This window comes from Phascolarctos cinereus, unplaced genomic scaffold (assembly GCF_003287225.1).
Source record: "Phascolarctos cinereus isolate Bilbo 61053 unplaced genomic scaffold, phaCin_HiC Scaffold_4;HRSCAF=312, whole genome shotgun sequence".
Taxonomy (NCBI): Eukaryota; Metazoa; Chordata; class Mammalia; order Diprotodontia; family Phascolarctidae; genus Phascolarctos; species Phascolarctos cinereus.
The window spans coordinates 285,634,485-285,648,230 of NW_027555847.1; the positions used below are offsets into that span (position 1 = coordinate 285,634,485).

Below are 13,746 nucleotides of genomic sequence, written 5' to 3' on the forward strand. Positions count from 1 at the left end.
AGAGATGAAGAAGGATGAGGAATGAGAAAAAAGAAATTTGGCGAATAAAAGATCATTGGTAACTTTGGAAAGAATAGGTTCAGTTGAATGCTGAAGCTGGAAGCCAGATTGTAGAGTGTTTAAGAAAGGAAGTGGAGGTATTGGTTTGACATGGGTGTGTTTATAGACAAAAGGGAAGGAACCCCTAGGTAGGGAGACAGAGGAGAGAGAATGGGACTGATAGGGTAATCTCTTATAGTTGATGGGATGGAATGACATCAAGAGTTCTGTGTAGAGAGAGAGGGATTTACTTTGGTAATGAAATGGACCACCTCTTCATATGAGACAAGAGTGAAAGAAGAAATCTTGGGGGAAGACATCCAAGTGAGATGAGAAGGGGAAGAGGAAACTCTTGGAAAAATGGCCTTAATTTTTTTTTTTTTGGTGGGATGAAGTATGAGGAAAAGCCCTCACTTAATCCTACCATCCCCATTGTTTCTCTTCCCACATTTCTCCTCACTCTTGTGGCTAAATTCCTGGAGAAAGCTGTATACAATTGGATCCTTCACTTCCTCTTCTCTCATTTGTTTCTAAATCTCAAGTTTATGTAACTGGCAACAGTTCTGTAGAAACTTCAGGTGAGTGTGAAAAATGTAAATTAGATTGCAAATCCTGGCACAGTGGAAAGAGCACTGAGCACTTAGGAAAACCTGAAGTTCAAATCCAGCCTTAGACAGTTAGTAGCTGGGTAACCCTGGGCAAGTCATTTAACCATTGTTTATCTCATTTTCCTCAACTTGTAAAATGGAGATTATAATAGCACCCTTGCAAGGTCGTTGTGAGCATAAAATAAGATACTATTTGTAAAGTGCCTATTGCAGTGCCTGGCACATATTAAAATGCTTAATGAATACTTGTTCTTTCTCCTTCCTTCCTTGCTTTTGGGGAGCTATTTCCCCTTCTATTACTCTCACTGAATACATTGATGCCACAGTCGCTATGGTGATGAAGAAGATGAGAGTTTTTGAGAAAGACAGTCTAGATCATTTGTATATGAGTGCATAAAAAATTGGTATTTGGCTGTACTACATTTGTATTTAAAACAAGGGGACTAATCTTAGCTTTTATAAATTTGTTAGAATATGCTTAGTTAAAACTGCCTTTTCACAATGCTCCTTTTTCAAGTTTTCTCTTTATTGCAATACATTATTTTATTACATTCTAATTTTTACTTTATTTTTCTTTAGATTTTGCTGAGAAATCCTGTATTTATGTGTTTAGCTATGTCTACTGCTACAGAAGCTTTGATTAGTACTGGCTTTGCTACGTTTTTGTCTAAATATATAGAAAATCAGTTTGGATTGTCATCCAGCTTTGCAGCTACACTTGGAGGTAATGTTTCTTTATTCTTTATTTACTTTTCCAAATAGCATCATTTAACTGATTTTTCTTTTTCTAATTATATATGTGGTAGAACTTTAGATTACTTAGTCTTGGCAACTTATAGGTTATAGAGATTAAAGTCATGGAGACATAGCTTTTCTAGGACAAAAAGAGCCATACCATAAATAAAAGTATCTGAATATTAAAAACCAAATTATTAAGGACCACAATACATCACTCTATTATAAAAAAATTATTCATCTTCATTTTATCTAAGCTTTCATAGCATAAACAACAACCACAATATAAACTATTATATCATCTTTGTATAACTAAAATCCTATTCTTTGAATGCTTTGACTTGTTAGATCACATTTTCATAATTGTTTTTATGTTTCCCAATTATTAGCATGAATTGTTTGGTATGTTAATATTTTCTTTTCTAACTATTGATATCATATTTCTCTGCAGGAGTTGTTTTAATTCCAGGAGCAGCACTGGGGCAAATTTTGGGTGGTGTCATTGTGTCCAAATTCAAAATGGCTTGCAAAAACATTATGAAGTTTTCTCTGTTGATGTCACTACTATCTCTTGTATTGAGTTTCATATTTCTGTTTGCTAAATGTGGAAATGAGCCATTTGCTGGTGTCTCTGAAGCATATAATGGGTAACTATGCTTTAATTCCTTTTTTGTTATTCAGTGCCCAAATCCAAAATTACATGTATTCATATATGCATTCACTTTAGATATTAAACATTAAAGCAAAATGGTTAAGAATTCATAATTTTAAATCAGTGAAATATTTTCTTCTCTCGAAGATGTAATGTATAAACACATGTATATAGATATCCTCCACTTTACAAAGGATTATTCTGGCTGTACTACAAAGTAGTATTACAAAGGGTTATTGGCTAAATTCAACCTGTTCTATATCAAATTGCATTTCTCCTATTGTGTCCTTTAGAAATTTAGAAGTTTGGGGGCAGCCAGGTGGCACAGTGGACAGAGCACCAGCTCTGAAGTCAGGAAGACCTGAGTTCAAATCTGGCCTCAGACCAAAGACTTGACACTTACTAGCTGTGTGACCCTGGGCAAGTTACTTAACCCCAATTGTCCCCCCCCCAAAAAAAAATTTAGAAGTTTTTCATATTTGGCACTTTAAGAATCTGTGATTTCAACATGGTGGGTCCTCTCTCTACCAAAGGAGATCACTTTCTTTTCAAGTGTAGGGTCTTTTAAAATTTCTAAGACAAAATTTTATAACCTGATGGCTAACTTCAGTCTGTTCTATCTTAGATTGGACCTTCTACCACACAGACAAATGTTCTTTGCCGTTTAGTCAGATATGGACAAGCTCATGATCAATCTGCATAGCTTTGAAAACCCAGAGCCCAGGGTAATGATTTCTATGACATGCAGAAACCATCAGAGTATGGATTTGCCTCATTCCTCCAACTGGAGGAGATTGTACAAATTATCATGACAAAAAAAATCCCCCATTAGGTGTGTTGAACACTGGCAAGGAGAGAAATTAAGATGAAGCAAGTCCTATGATACATTGACTATTGATTCCCTCCTAACACTTCATTTTTTAAGGGGGAGTTGGATACTCTGTGACAATATTCTATTGAGCCTCTAGGTTTTTTTTTTTAATAGCTTTATCCCAGTCCTCTCCCTCCCCACATATTTTGTGGCAGAATATGTTAAGTAATCATCTTCTAATCTTTCTCTCTGACCACTTCTTACCTTCATATCTAGCAATTGCCTAGCCTTATTAATTCTACCTATATGATATCTCTCAAAACCTTTTCCTTCTCTCCACTCATATGTCCATTACCTAGTTTAGGTTTCCTCACCTTACATTATTGCAATAACTTCCTAATTGGTCTCCCTGACACTAAACTTCCAAACTGATGTTCTTAAAGATAGGTCTGACTATGTCATTCCCTACTCAATTATCCAGAGTGGCTCCAAATTGCCTCTGTGATAAAATATGAACTTGTATTTGGCTTTCAAAGTCACAACTTGACTCCATCCTGTCTTTACAGGCTTATTGCCCATTAATCTTTCTGTGTTCTATTTTCCAGAAAAATTATACCACTTTATGGACCCTGCATATAACATTCCATCTTCTATCTCCATGCTTAGAATGTATTTTCTATTCTCCTCCACCTCCTAGAATCCGTAGCTTGCAGTGAAATTGTCTGTTTTGTAATTTTTATATCCTTTATTACTTGTTTCATTAAAAACTATATTATCACCATTGCTGTGAAAGGTACTTCCTCATCCTTTACTGATTTTTAAAGATGATATGATCTTTTATTTTCATATTCTATTCTCATCCATTTTTTAGCTTATTTGTCTGTTCTCTAAGATTTGGTCTTAACATAGTTTTTACCAAACTGCTTTCCAGTTTTTTCTGTAACTTTTGTCAAAGAGAGGGTCTTTCCACCAGTAAATTATGTTCTCACTTTTGTTTTTCCAAATGCATTTAGTGGTTGTAGCCATAACTGACATAGAGGCTAGTTTTTACTAAAGGAGTATTAAAATAATCCCTAAGACCTAATTGGCTTAGTAGACAAAGTCTTGGACTAGTGACAGCTTTCTTTCTTTCTTTTTTTGGTTGGGCAATGGGAGTTAAGTGACTTGCCCAGGGTCACACAGCTAGTAAGTGTTATGTGTCTGAGGTTGGATTTGAACTCAGATCCTCCTGAATCCAGGGTCAGTGCTCTATCCACTGCGCCACCTAGCTTCCCCCATGACATAGCTTTCATAAGGCCAACTACAAAAGCCCAAATGGATCTGTGCTATCCTAAATTTGGGTGTGGTCTCCCCCAACAAAGCAAATCTCAACCGGCCAGTGACTGATCATCTTGTATATTTCTTTTCTACATCTTCTGATTAGTTCATGAAAGAAGATTCATTCAATATGCTAGAGACCTTCCTCAGATCCATTTGAGTAACAGAAATCACAGTTACTATTTTTATAGTATGTGATAAACCATGGTTCACTAATAAGCTAGATTGCAAATTCCTTGAAACTAAGTACCATTTCTTATTTTTAGTTAACAAACATTCATTTGGGAATATATTGTGCCTAGGTGTATTGAAGGCACTTGGTAAATAAAAATATTGGTTAATTAATTTGATACATATATACATACATATATATATATATATGTATGTATATATGTATATATAATCTTTCGATCTCTTTTTGTACAGTAGGCAAGTGTGTTAGTACCACAATGGTTCATGGATAGATAGAATTGGGCTATTTGCTGGCTTATGTGTAGATGAACTCTTAGATCCCCTCCAGCTCTATATCTAAGCTACTTCATTCAATTTTAAGCTCCTTGAGGGCAGGAGCTTTCTTTTGCCTCTTTTTTGTATCCCCATCACTTAGTACATATCTTCAGCCTTCATTGCTGAACTTCTCATCATATCGTTCTGAATATCTCACATGGGTTAGTGAGCCTGGCTAATGAATTTTGTGGAAATGTTTAATTTTTCCTTCTAAAGCTTATGCAAATGGATATGTCCAACTTTTAGGAAAGTCTATATGTTATTTAGCTTTACCATTACCAAACACTTTATGTAAATTATCTTACTCTTAAAACAATCCTGTAAGGTAATTGTTGCAAGCAATGTCTCCGTAGAAGTTAGGTGACTTGCCCAAGGGAGGAAACTGTCTCTTGAATTTAGATCTTTGACTTCAGGGCCAGTAGTATTTCTAAAACCGATATAACAAATAATATTAATTAAATACAATTATGTTATCATTTTAGTTTTCTAATTCCCTCCTATTCCCACTTTGTTTCATCACCATTCTTCTTGTCAAAGGTTATTGTTAAGTACTTCTGCATACATAATAAATTACATAAGCCCAAATTTTCAGCTTCTTAATTTCAAAACAAGCTAGCCCAAGAGAAAAGAAAATACATGGAGCAGGTATGTTAAAACAAGTTAAACATTGATAACTTTTTGTCTGCTTCCCCTAGTAACGTGTAAGTTATTTTATAGCAAAGATTTGTCTAACAATACATTGCACATAGAAGATACTTGATCAGTGTGTGTTGTTACTGTTATTGTTTTATTAATAGACACATCTAATGCCCAGGTATAGACTACCTTTGTGATCTAAGGCTTTTCATTATATGTACAAAATATCATTAGCTGAGCGGAAGCATAAACACTGAGCTCCCTTGAATAAGATTCATGCCAGTCATCCATTATTTAGCCTGAATTCCTGTGGGCCTGATTGTTAAGTAATGAATCCACTGCTGGAAAGATTAATTTTTAACCGTTCATTAGTTGTTACAAATAGATTCTTGGTTATATTAATTTGTTTCTTACAGGACAGGAGAACTGGGAAATTTGACAGCCCCTTGTAATGTTAATTGCAACTGCTTGGGTTCGTTTTACTTTCCTGTTTGTGGAAGAGACGGTGTCCAGTATTTTTCTCCTTGCATTGCTGGCTGCAAAAATTCAGTACCCAACAGCCAGCCAAAGGTAACTTTATGACTTTATCTACAGTAAGGGATATGTAGGTAAAGTACATAACATTTAAGCCGTGTTGGTTTTTTTTTTCAAATTTATGAATCTATGAATACCTTCCCCACTTCTTCTTTGTCTATCCACATTCTTTTCATTTTGGCCCTAGCTCATATCTTGCTTTTTGAAAAGCTTTCCCTGACCATTCTAGCCTAAAGTGAAGATGATGCTGTGCTCATTCCATCATGTCCTAGGACATTTTAGAGACTTCTGGAAGAGATTCATTCTTTAATCTACTGTAATATTTTATTGTGTGCATCACAATCATCAACATAAACATTTTAGATTGAAAAAGAATAAAAATCTAAGCTTCAAAAGTAATTATTCTCTTTTTAATGAGGCTTTTGCTTAGTGTATTTAATTAGCTTCTTGTTTTTTTGGCCTAAAGCTGGTATTTAAATATTTTATAGGTACAAAAATTTTCACAGTGCCTTATGTCCCAAACTAGATTTGATTTTCCTCTTTTTGGGAATAAGTATTGTTTCTTGCATTCAAACTATCTTTGAATCCCCGACAATGTCAAGCATAGTGATTTTTCAGTTTCAGCATATCATGCCATATTTTTTAAAAATAGATTAAAATAATTGATTTGAGGCTTTCAAACTGACTTTACATTTTATTTTTAACTTCATCAAAATTCTTTCCTTAACATTGCCAATCAAGAAATTTAGAACAAAATTTAAGTCATTTTATTCTTTAGTAATTTGGAACTTGCGCTATATTACAAGACTCTTGGACGTATTAAAAAAAATCTCAATTTCTAGAATGAAAAGTTTAAGTGAGTTTTTTTTTAGGAAAAAAGTATTTTCATACTTCCACATACTTGAAAGTGCCAATTCATCAGGGAATTTTGAATATAATTTTGGGATGTATTCACTGGATCTGTGTAGTCCCTGAAAAAAAAAGTAGGCTATAGGAATGCAAGATAGGTAACAGTGAAGTTCTTACAAAGGAAGCAGAAAAATAACTAGGGATAATAGTGGAACAAGTTCCATTTATATCCATAATGTAATCTTGTCAAAATAGTGAATATGGTTTGAAATACATAATATACATATTGTATATTGTTTTGAAGAGATGGTTAATAGATATTATTAGGACCATGGCATATTGCCTCAATGATGACCAGTGTATAGAGAGTGATGTTAAAATTATGATTGGAAAACGGTGATTGGCCACATAGTAAGAGGGAGGAAGGCTTGAGCTCTGCCCTGGCACCTTAGAAATGTCAAATGTCCTGAAAGAAGGCCTCCAAAACATTGAGTAGATCATCCATGGAGAATTTATGGAAATATATATGCATAATTTGCACTGGTTAAGAAGATAAAAAAAAGGTGATCTTTCATGATGCCTATCGTCATAGTGCTTCCAGCTGTTTACCGAATAGAATGTAATTGACTTTGTGCCATTGGAAAAATTTTATGCATGAATAAGATCAAGATCTAATTACATATAGAAATACATAAATGTAGGTTATTTTTGGACCACTTTAACTAAATATCATAGGTTTTTGAATCTGGAAGAGAACCTTTGAGATCATCTAGGCTATATTTCTCATTTAATATTGAAAAAAATAGTAAAAAAAAGGTTGCCCAAGGTCACATAGCTTGTTAGTTGCAACAGGAATAGAATGTATGTCCCTCATTTCCTAGTGCAGTTCTCTTCCCACTATATAACTTCACAAAAATGTAGGGAAGTTTGTTGCTGTAGAAAATATAAATAAAAGGAGAATAGGCCTAGAACATCATAATAGAGGGCTTAACTGTAATTATAATCTTTGTGTAAGGTAGATTGGATTTTTAAAAAGTGTGTTTATGGAGTTATTATAAGTCCTGAGATACTTATTTTGGAAATGTGGTAAAATGTCACTCATGTAGGTTAGACTCAGCTTTGTCCTGCCCAATAATTCATGCTCAAGATTAAAATTCAATAAGTCATTTGGGGATTACAAAATCTAGTTAAGAAAAATTTATCACGAGAGGAAAAGGAACCAATTTAAAAGGATAATAAGTCAAAATAAAGTACTATATCCATCCTCCAAAGTCACAGCACACTCAACAACCAGTCAGTGAGATTTGGAACAATTTCCTCAGAGGACAGCAAGAGCTCAGTTCCTACTTAACTGGATCTTTTTATACAGTCAATTTCTCTACCTCAAAGAACCAGCCTAGCACCAACCACTAGGGCTACCATCTTTCTATTCTATAATTCAGTTTGTGAGCCAGTGAGTGGGTCTGTCAAGGAAGAGAAGGTGAGGGAGTGGGAACAAAGTTGGAGGCTCTAGCACTAGACTCAGCAACGGCACTCTACTACTAGCAACAGTATGATAGAGGTAGCAGCCCCTCCCCATTTTTGTACCTACGCACCCCACACATCCCTGACAGAGTCACTGACAGCAGCAGTAAGATGTCTGTGGAAGTAGTAGTGCAAATAAAATTCCTACATATCCCATCCCTTGGATGGTAAGGATCCACAATTTTTCTAGAGGGCCTTCTATCACTAGGACAATTCTAGTAAGTAGAAAAGAAGCTAATACAAAAAAAAATTAAAATCTTCAAGGAATACAAACACACTTCTTAAAAAGTGAGGATATAAAAGCAGAAGCAATAGTTTGAGGTGAAAATTATGAAAATGGTCAGGAGTAAGGACTGGGATTATCATGTTCACAAACTAAAAGACAGCATCTTTAACAATATCACCAGTCTGTGTCAGAGGTCTGGATCATCTTTAGAAAGACAGCTAAGAGGTTCTAGACCTCTTTCATACAATATGTCACAGAGCCCAAGTTGCAACCAGGGTATACCCTGCATACCACTATCCATTCACTGTTCCCTGGTTTACTAAGCAGACTTCACCCACCGTCTACCTCCCAATCCCCTTCAGGAGGATTATACCAAGCCATATGAATATTAAATGATAAGTATAGATCAATAAAAATTTATAAAAAATAACAAGAAACTGGTGAGAGGATTTATGGGAGGGAATGTACAAGAGTAAAACAGGGTAAATTGGCCTAGTTATGTTGTGAGATGCACCAATGTGAAAAGAAATTCCCACACTGATTAGATCATAGGTCCACTGAAGCATTGAGGAAGCATAAGAAACAGATGTAATAATAATATAAACTCATTCACAAAATATTTTATATTTACAAAGCATATTCCATAAAACAACTCCTTAAATTTAACTTAAAATTGAAGATCACCCAAAGGACAGTTGAGGGGTATGAGTAGAATAGCTTTCACATGTTACAAATAAGGAGTTCCCCGGGAGAAGTGTGAAAGTCATTTACTGAGAAATATGAGCAGAATGAAAAAAAAGTCTCAGTGAGAACAAAGGATATGCAATCTGCATATTTCATTTTTATCCATGCAGTATCAAGAGGTCTAGAAGGTAGAGTCCCATATGGAATATTTGCAGGAAGACAGAAAAGATTTGCACAGGATGGGCAGGAATAGATGACCTACAGTCTGCACCCATGGAGAGAATACTCATTATATATTTCTTGAACTGAAGTTACATATGGTAAAAATCAGTGATGGCATGAATTAGTTACGTGCAATGCAAAGAACAGTGAGAGGCTGAAAACATTATAGATGTAATACACGTATTACAGAAAATTAGTGAGATAATGAAAAACTACAAGTTACACCACAAGTGGTATAGGTATATAACCTTCACTTTATTTTGGGAAGATAGGTTGATACTCTTTATATGAAAGGTTGAATTTGGTAAAATTCCTCATAAAAAATAAGGAAATCTTGAAAGAAAAAGTAAGAGCCCAACCTCTCATTTGAAGGGAAGAAAGTTGAACAACTAGAAACTGAATTATTGCAACAATATATAAATTTTAAACTCCAAGTGATTTCATAAAAATACCTGGTAATATTTTAAGCAGAATTTAACCTGCAGCTAGAGGAATAAGATTTGAACTTTAATATGAAATTGAAAAGAAACAAAAGCATCTTCAAGAATGACAGCTTTAATGACAGAGAGAGAATCGAAGGTTTCAGTTTGGAGAGTGAGATTCATTAGCACTACACCGTTAAAACTAAACCTGAGAAGATGATGTAGTTTTCAATAACAGGTGAAACTACCCTAAGGGCACACGGAAAGACATTTACTCTGTGAAATGACCTTTAATTCTTTTTGTCAACATTTGAACAAAAGAAGTACAGACCTGGAATATCAGAGAACAAAATTACATAATCTATGAATCCAACTTGATTAAGGATAAGCTGCTCTAGGCAGACAGAAATAATCCAGAGAGGTGTGATGTTTCTTTTTTTTTAAAATTAATTTATTTTTAGTTTTCAACATTCACTTCCATGAGATTTTGAGTTCCAAATTTTCTCCCCATCTCTTCCCTTCCTCCACCCCAAGATGGTGTGCATTCTGAATACCCCTTCCCCCAATCTGCCTTTCTTTCTATCACAACCCCCCCTTCTCTTATCCCCTTCCCTTTCCCCTTCTGTTTTCCTGAAGGGTAAGATATACTTCTATACCCCATTGCCTGTGTATCTTATTTCCCAGTTACATGTAAAAAATTTTTTTAACATTAGTTTTTAAAACTTTGAGTTCCGAATTCTCTTCCTTCGTCCCCCCCACCCACCCTCATTGAGAAGACAAGCAATTTGATATAGGTTATATATGTGTAGTCATGCAATACACTTCCGTAATAGTCATTTGTTGATATGCAAGTTGTGAAAGACTAACCATATTTCCCCCCATCCTATCCTGACCCCTGTTTATTCTATTCTCTCCTTTGGCCCTGTCCCTCCTCAGAAATGTTTGCTTCTGATTACTCCCTCCCCCCCATCACCCCTCCCCTACTCTTATTCCCTTCCCCTTCTACTTTCCTGTAGTGTAAGATAGATTTCCACACCCAATTAAGGGTGTATGTTATTCCCTCCTTAAGCCAAATCCATTGAGAGTAAGGTTCACTCATTCCCTTTCACCTCCCCCTTCTTCCCCTCCATTGTAAAAGCTTTTACTTTCCTCTTTTATGTGAGATAATGACCCCATTCCACCTCTACCTTTTCCCTTCTCCCAGTACATTCTTCTCTTGCCCCTTAATTTTATTTTTTTAGATATCATCCCTTCATATTCAACTCACCCTGTGCCCTCTGTCTATATTTATATTTTCTCCAACTACCCTAATGCTGACAAAGTTCTCATGAGTTACAAATATCATCTTTCCATGTAGGAATATAAACAGTTCAATTTTAATAAGTCTCTTATGATTTCTCTTTGCTGTTTACCTTTTCATGCTTCTCTTGAATCTTGTAATTGAAAGTCAATTTTTTTTATTTAGCTCTGTTTTTTTTTCTCAAGAATGCATTAAATGGGGCAGCTATGTGGTGCAGTGGATAGAGCACCAGCCCTAGAATCAAGAGGACCTGAATTCAAATCCAGTTTCAAACACATGATACCTATTAGCTGTGTGACCTTGGGCAAGTCACTTAACACCGATTGCCTCACCAAAAAAAAAAAGAAAAAGAAAAAGAAAAAAGAATAAATTAAATTCCTCTACATCACTGAATGTCAAATTTCCCCCCTCATTGATTACATTCAGTTTTGCTGGGTGATTCTTGGTTTTAATCTTAGTTCCTTTGACCTCTGGAATATATATTCTAAGCCCTCTGATCCCTTAATGAAGAAGCTGCTAAATCTTGTGTTATCCTGATTGTGTATCCACAATAGTTGAATTATTTCTTTCTGGCTGCTTGCAATATTTTCTCCTTTACCTGGGAACTCTGGAATTTGGCTATAATATTCCTGGGAGTTTTCCTTTTGGGAATCTCTTTCAGGAGGTGATCTGTGGATTCTTTCCATTTCTATTTTGCTCTCTGGTTCTAGACTATCAGGGCAGTTTTCCTTGATAATTTCTTGAAAGATGATCTCTAGGCTCTTCTTTTGATCATGGTTTTCAGGTAGTCCAATGATTTTTAAATGATCTCTCCTGGATCTATTTTCCAGGTCAGTTGTTTTTCCAGTGAGATATTTCACATTGTCTTCTGTTTTTTTTTTCATTCTTTTTATTTTGTTTTATAATTTCTTGATTTCTCTTAGAGTCATTAGCATCCATGTGCTACATTCTAATTTTTAAGGAATTGTTTTCTTCAGTGAGATTTTGGACCTCCTTTTTCATTTGGCCAATTCTGCTTTTTAAGGCATTCTTCTCATTGGCTTTTTGGACCCCTTCTGCCATTTGGTATAGTCTATTTTTAAAATTGTTATTTTCTTCAACATTTTTTGGGGTCTCCTTTAGCAAGTTGTTGATTTGTTTTTCATGATTTTCTTGCGTCACTCTCATTTATTCTCCTAATTTTTTCTTCTACTTCTCTTACTTGATTTTAAAAATCCTTTTGAGCTCTTCCATGCCCTGAGATCAATTCATATTTTTCTTGGAGGCTTTGGAGGTGGGAACTTTGACTTTGTTGTCTTCTTCCGGTTGTATGTTTTGCTCTTCCTTGTCACCAAAGTAAGTTTCTATGGTCTGAATTTCATTCCATGTTTGCTCATTTTCCCAGCCAATTGCTTGACTTTTTAACTCTTTATTAAGGTGGGGCTTTGCTTCCACTGTGGAGGGTGTACTGTCCCAAACTTCAGGGCTTTTGTGCAGCTGTTTTCAGAGATACTTCTAGGGATCTGTAAGTTTTCAGTTCTTCCAAGGTGATATGATCTAAGGAGAGGTGTATACTCTTTTCCTGGCCTTTACTCTGGTCTGTGGGTGACCACAAGTGCTCTTTTATGCCCTGGAACTGTGAGGAGGGTTCCTGTGCACTGCTGCCACAGACTCTGCTATGCCTGTGCGCCTCCTTGCCCTAAGACTGCCACTCAGGACTGAGACCCAGATCCAAGTATGGGCAAAGCAACAGAATTCTGCCTCAGCATCAGCAAAGAGACCCTTGTATTCTCCTTCTGATCAGTTGTTTGATCTGCTTACCATCTGTGGGCTGAGAGCTCCAGAAGCGGTCACTACTGCTGTCACTGCCACTGCTGGGGGGCTGGGACTGGGCTGTCGTCTTCTCTTACCCAGGTCAGACAGACTGACCTTCTGAGCTGTCTTTGGCATTCGTGGGTTGAGAAGTTTGGAAACTGCCACAGCTGCCAGTGATTCAGTCTCCTGAGGCCCGCTTCAGCTTTGCTGGGGCCCAGTCTGTACTGGAGCGTCTTGTGCGCTGAACTGCACTCCTCTCTCCACCTGGTGCACCAGACCTTTCCTGTCAACCTTCGTGGTTTCCTTGGACTGAAAATTTGTTTCTCTCTGTCTTTTTGTGGGTTCTGCTGCTCTTTAGAGTAATTTTTTACAGGTATTCGGAGGGATTTGCGGGAGAGCTCAAGTGAGTCCTTGTCTTTACGCTGCCATCTTTGGCTCTACCCTTAGGTGTGATGTTTCCTAAAGAAACTGCTTATAAAAGTTTCTGATTGGATGCAGGCAGAAAGAATTTCAAAACCTTGTAGCCTCAACTAAAAAGTTAACAGCTCAAAAATTATGGGCAGAGTTTACAAAATCAGCTACTAAATTGAAGTAAATTTTGTATTAATTGCTGACTATATGTAAAGTTATTTTGGCAAGTCATTGAATATATAGAAGTACAAAATGTTTGAGATGGGAGGTACTGGAGAGGTTCCAGCCCATTCCCAACTAGAAGTGCCTCCCCCTACAGTAATACCACACAAGTTATTATGTAGCCTTCTCTTGAAAATCTCTACTGAGGGAGAACCCATTACACCCACAGGGAAGCCTATACTACTTTTGAAAATCTCTAATTGTTAGAATTTTTTTCTTTATATAGTACCCAAATTTGCCTCTGAAAATTCTA

At 36.0% G+C, this 13,746-nt stretch overlaps 1 protein-coding gene across 1 annotated transcript in view; it reads left to right on the plus strand.

Moving 5' to 3' along the window:
* The window catches only part of LOC110223658 (solute carrier organic anion transporter family member 4C1-like), a 114,030-nt gene that overhangs the window by 64,318 nt on the left and 35,966 nt on the right, over positions 1 to 13,746 (plus strand). Inside the window, exons 7-9 of the mRNA XM_021009296.2 lie at positions 1,227 to 1,371; positions 1,834 to 2,029; positions 5,722 to 5,875. Of these exons, the coding sequence (XP_020864955.1) occupies positions 1,227 to 1,371; positions 1,834 to 2,029; positions 5,722 to 5,875 (495 nt within the window). The remainder of the gene's footprint in view (positions 1 to 1,226; positions 1,372 to 1,833; positions 2,030 to 5,721; positions 5,876 to 13,746) is intronic.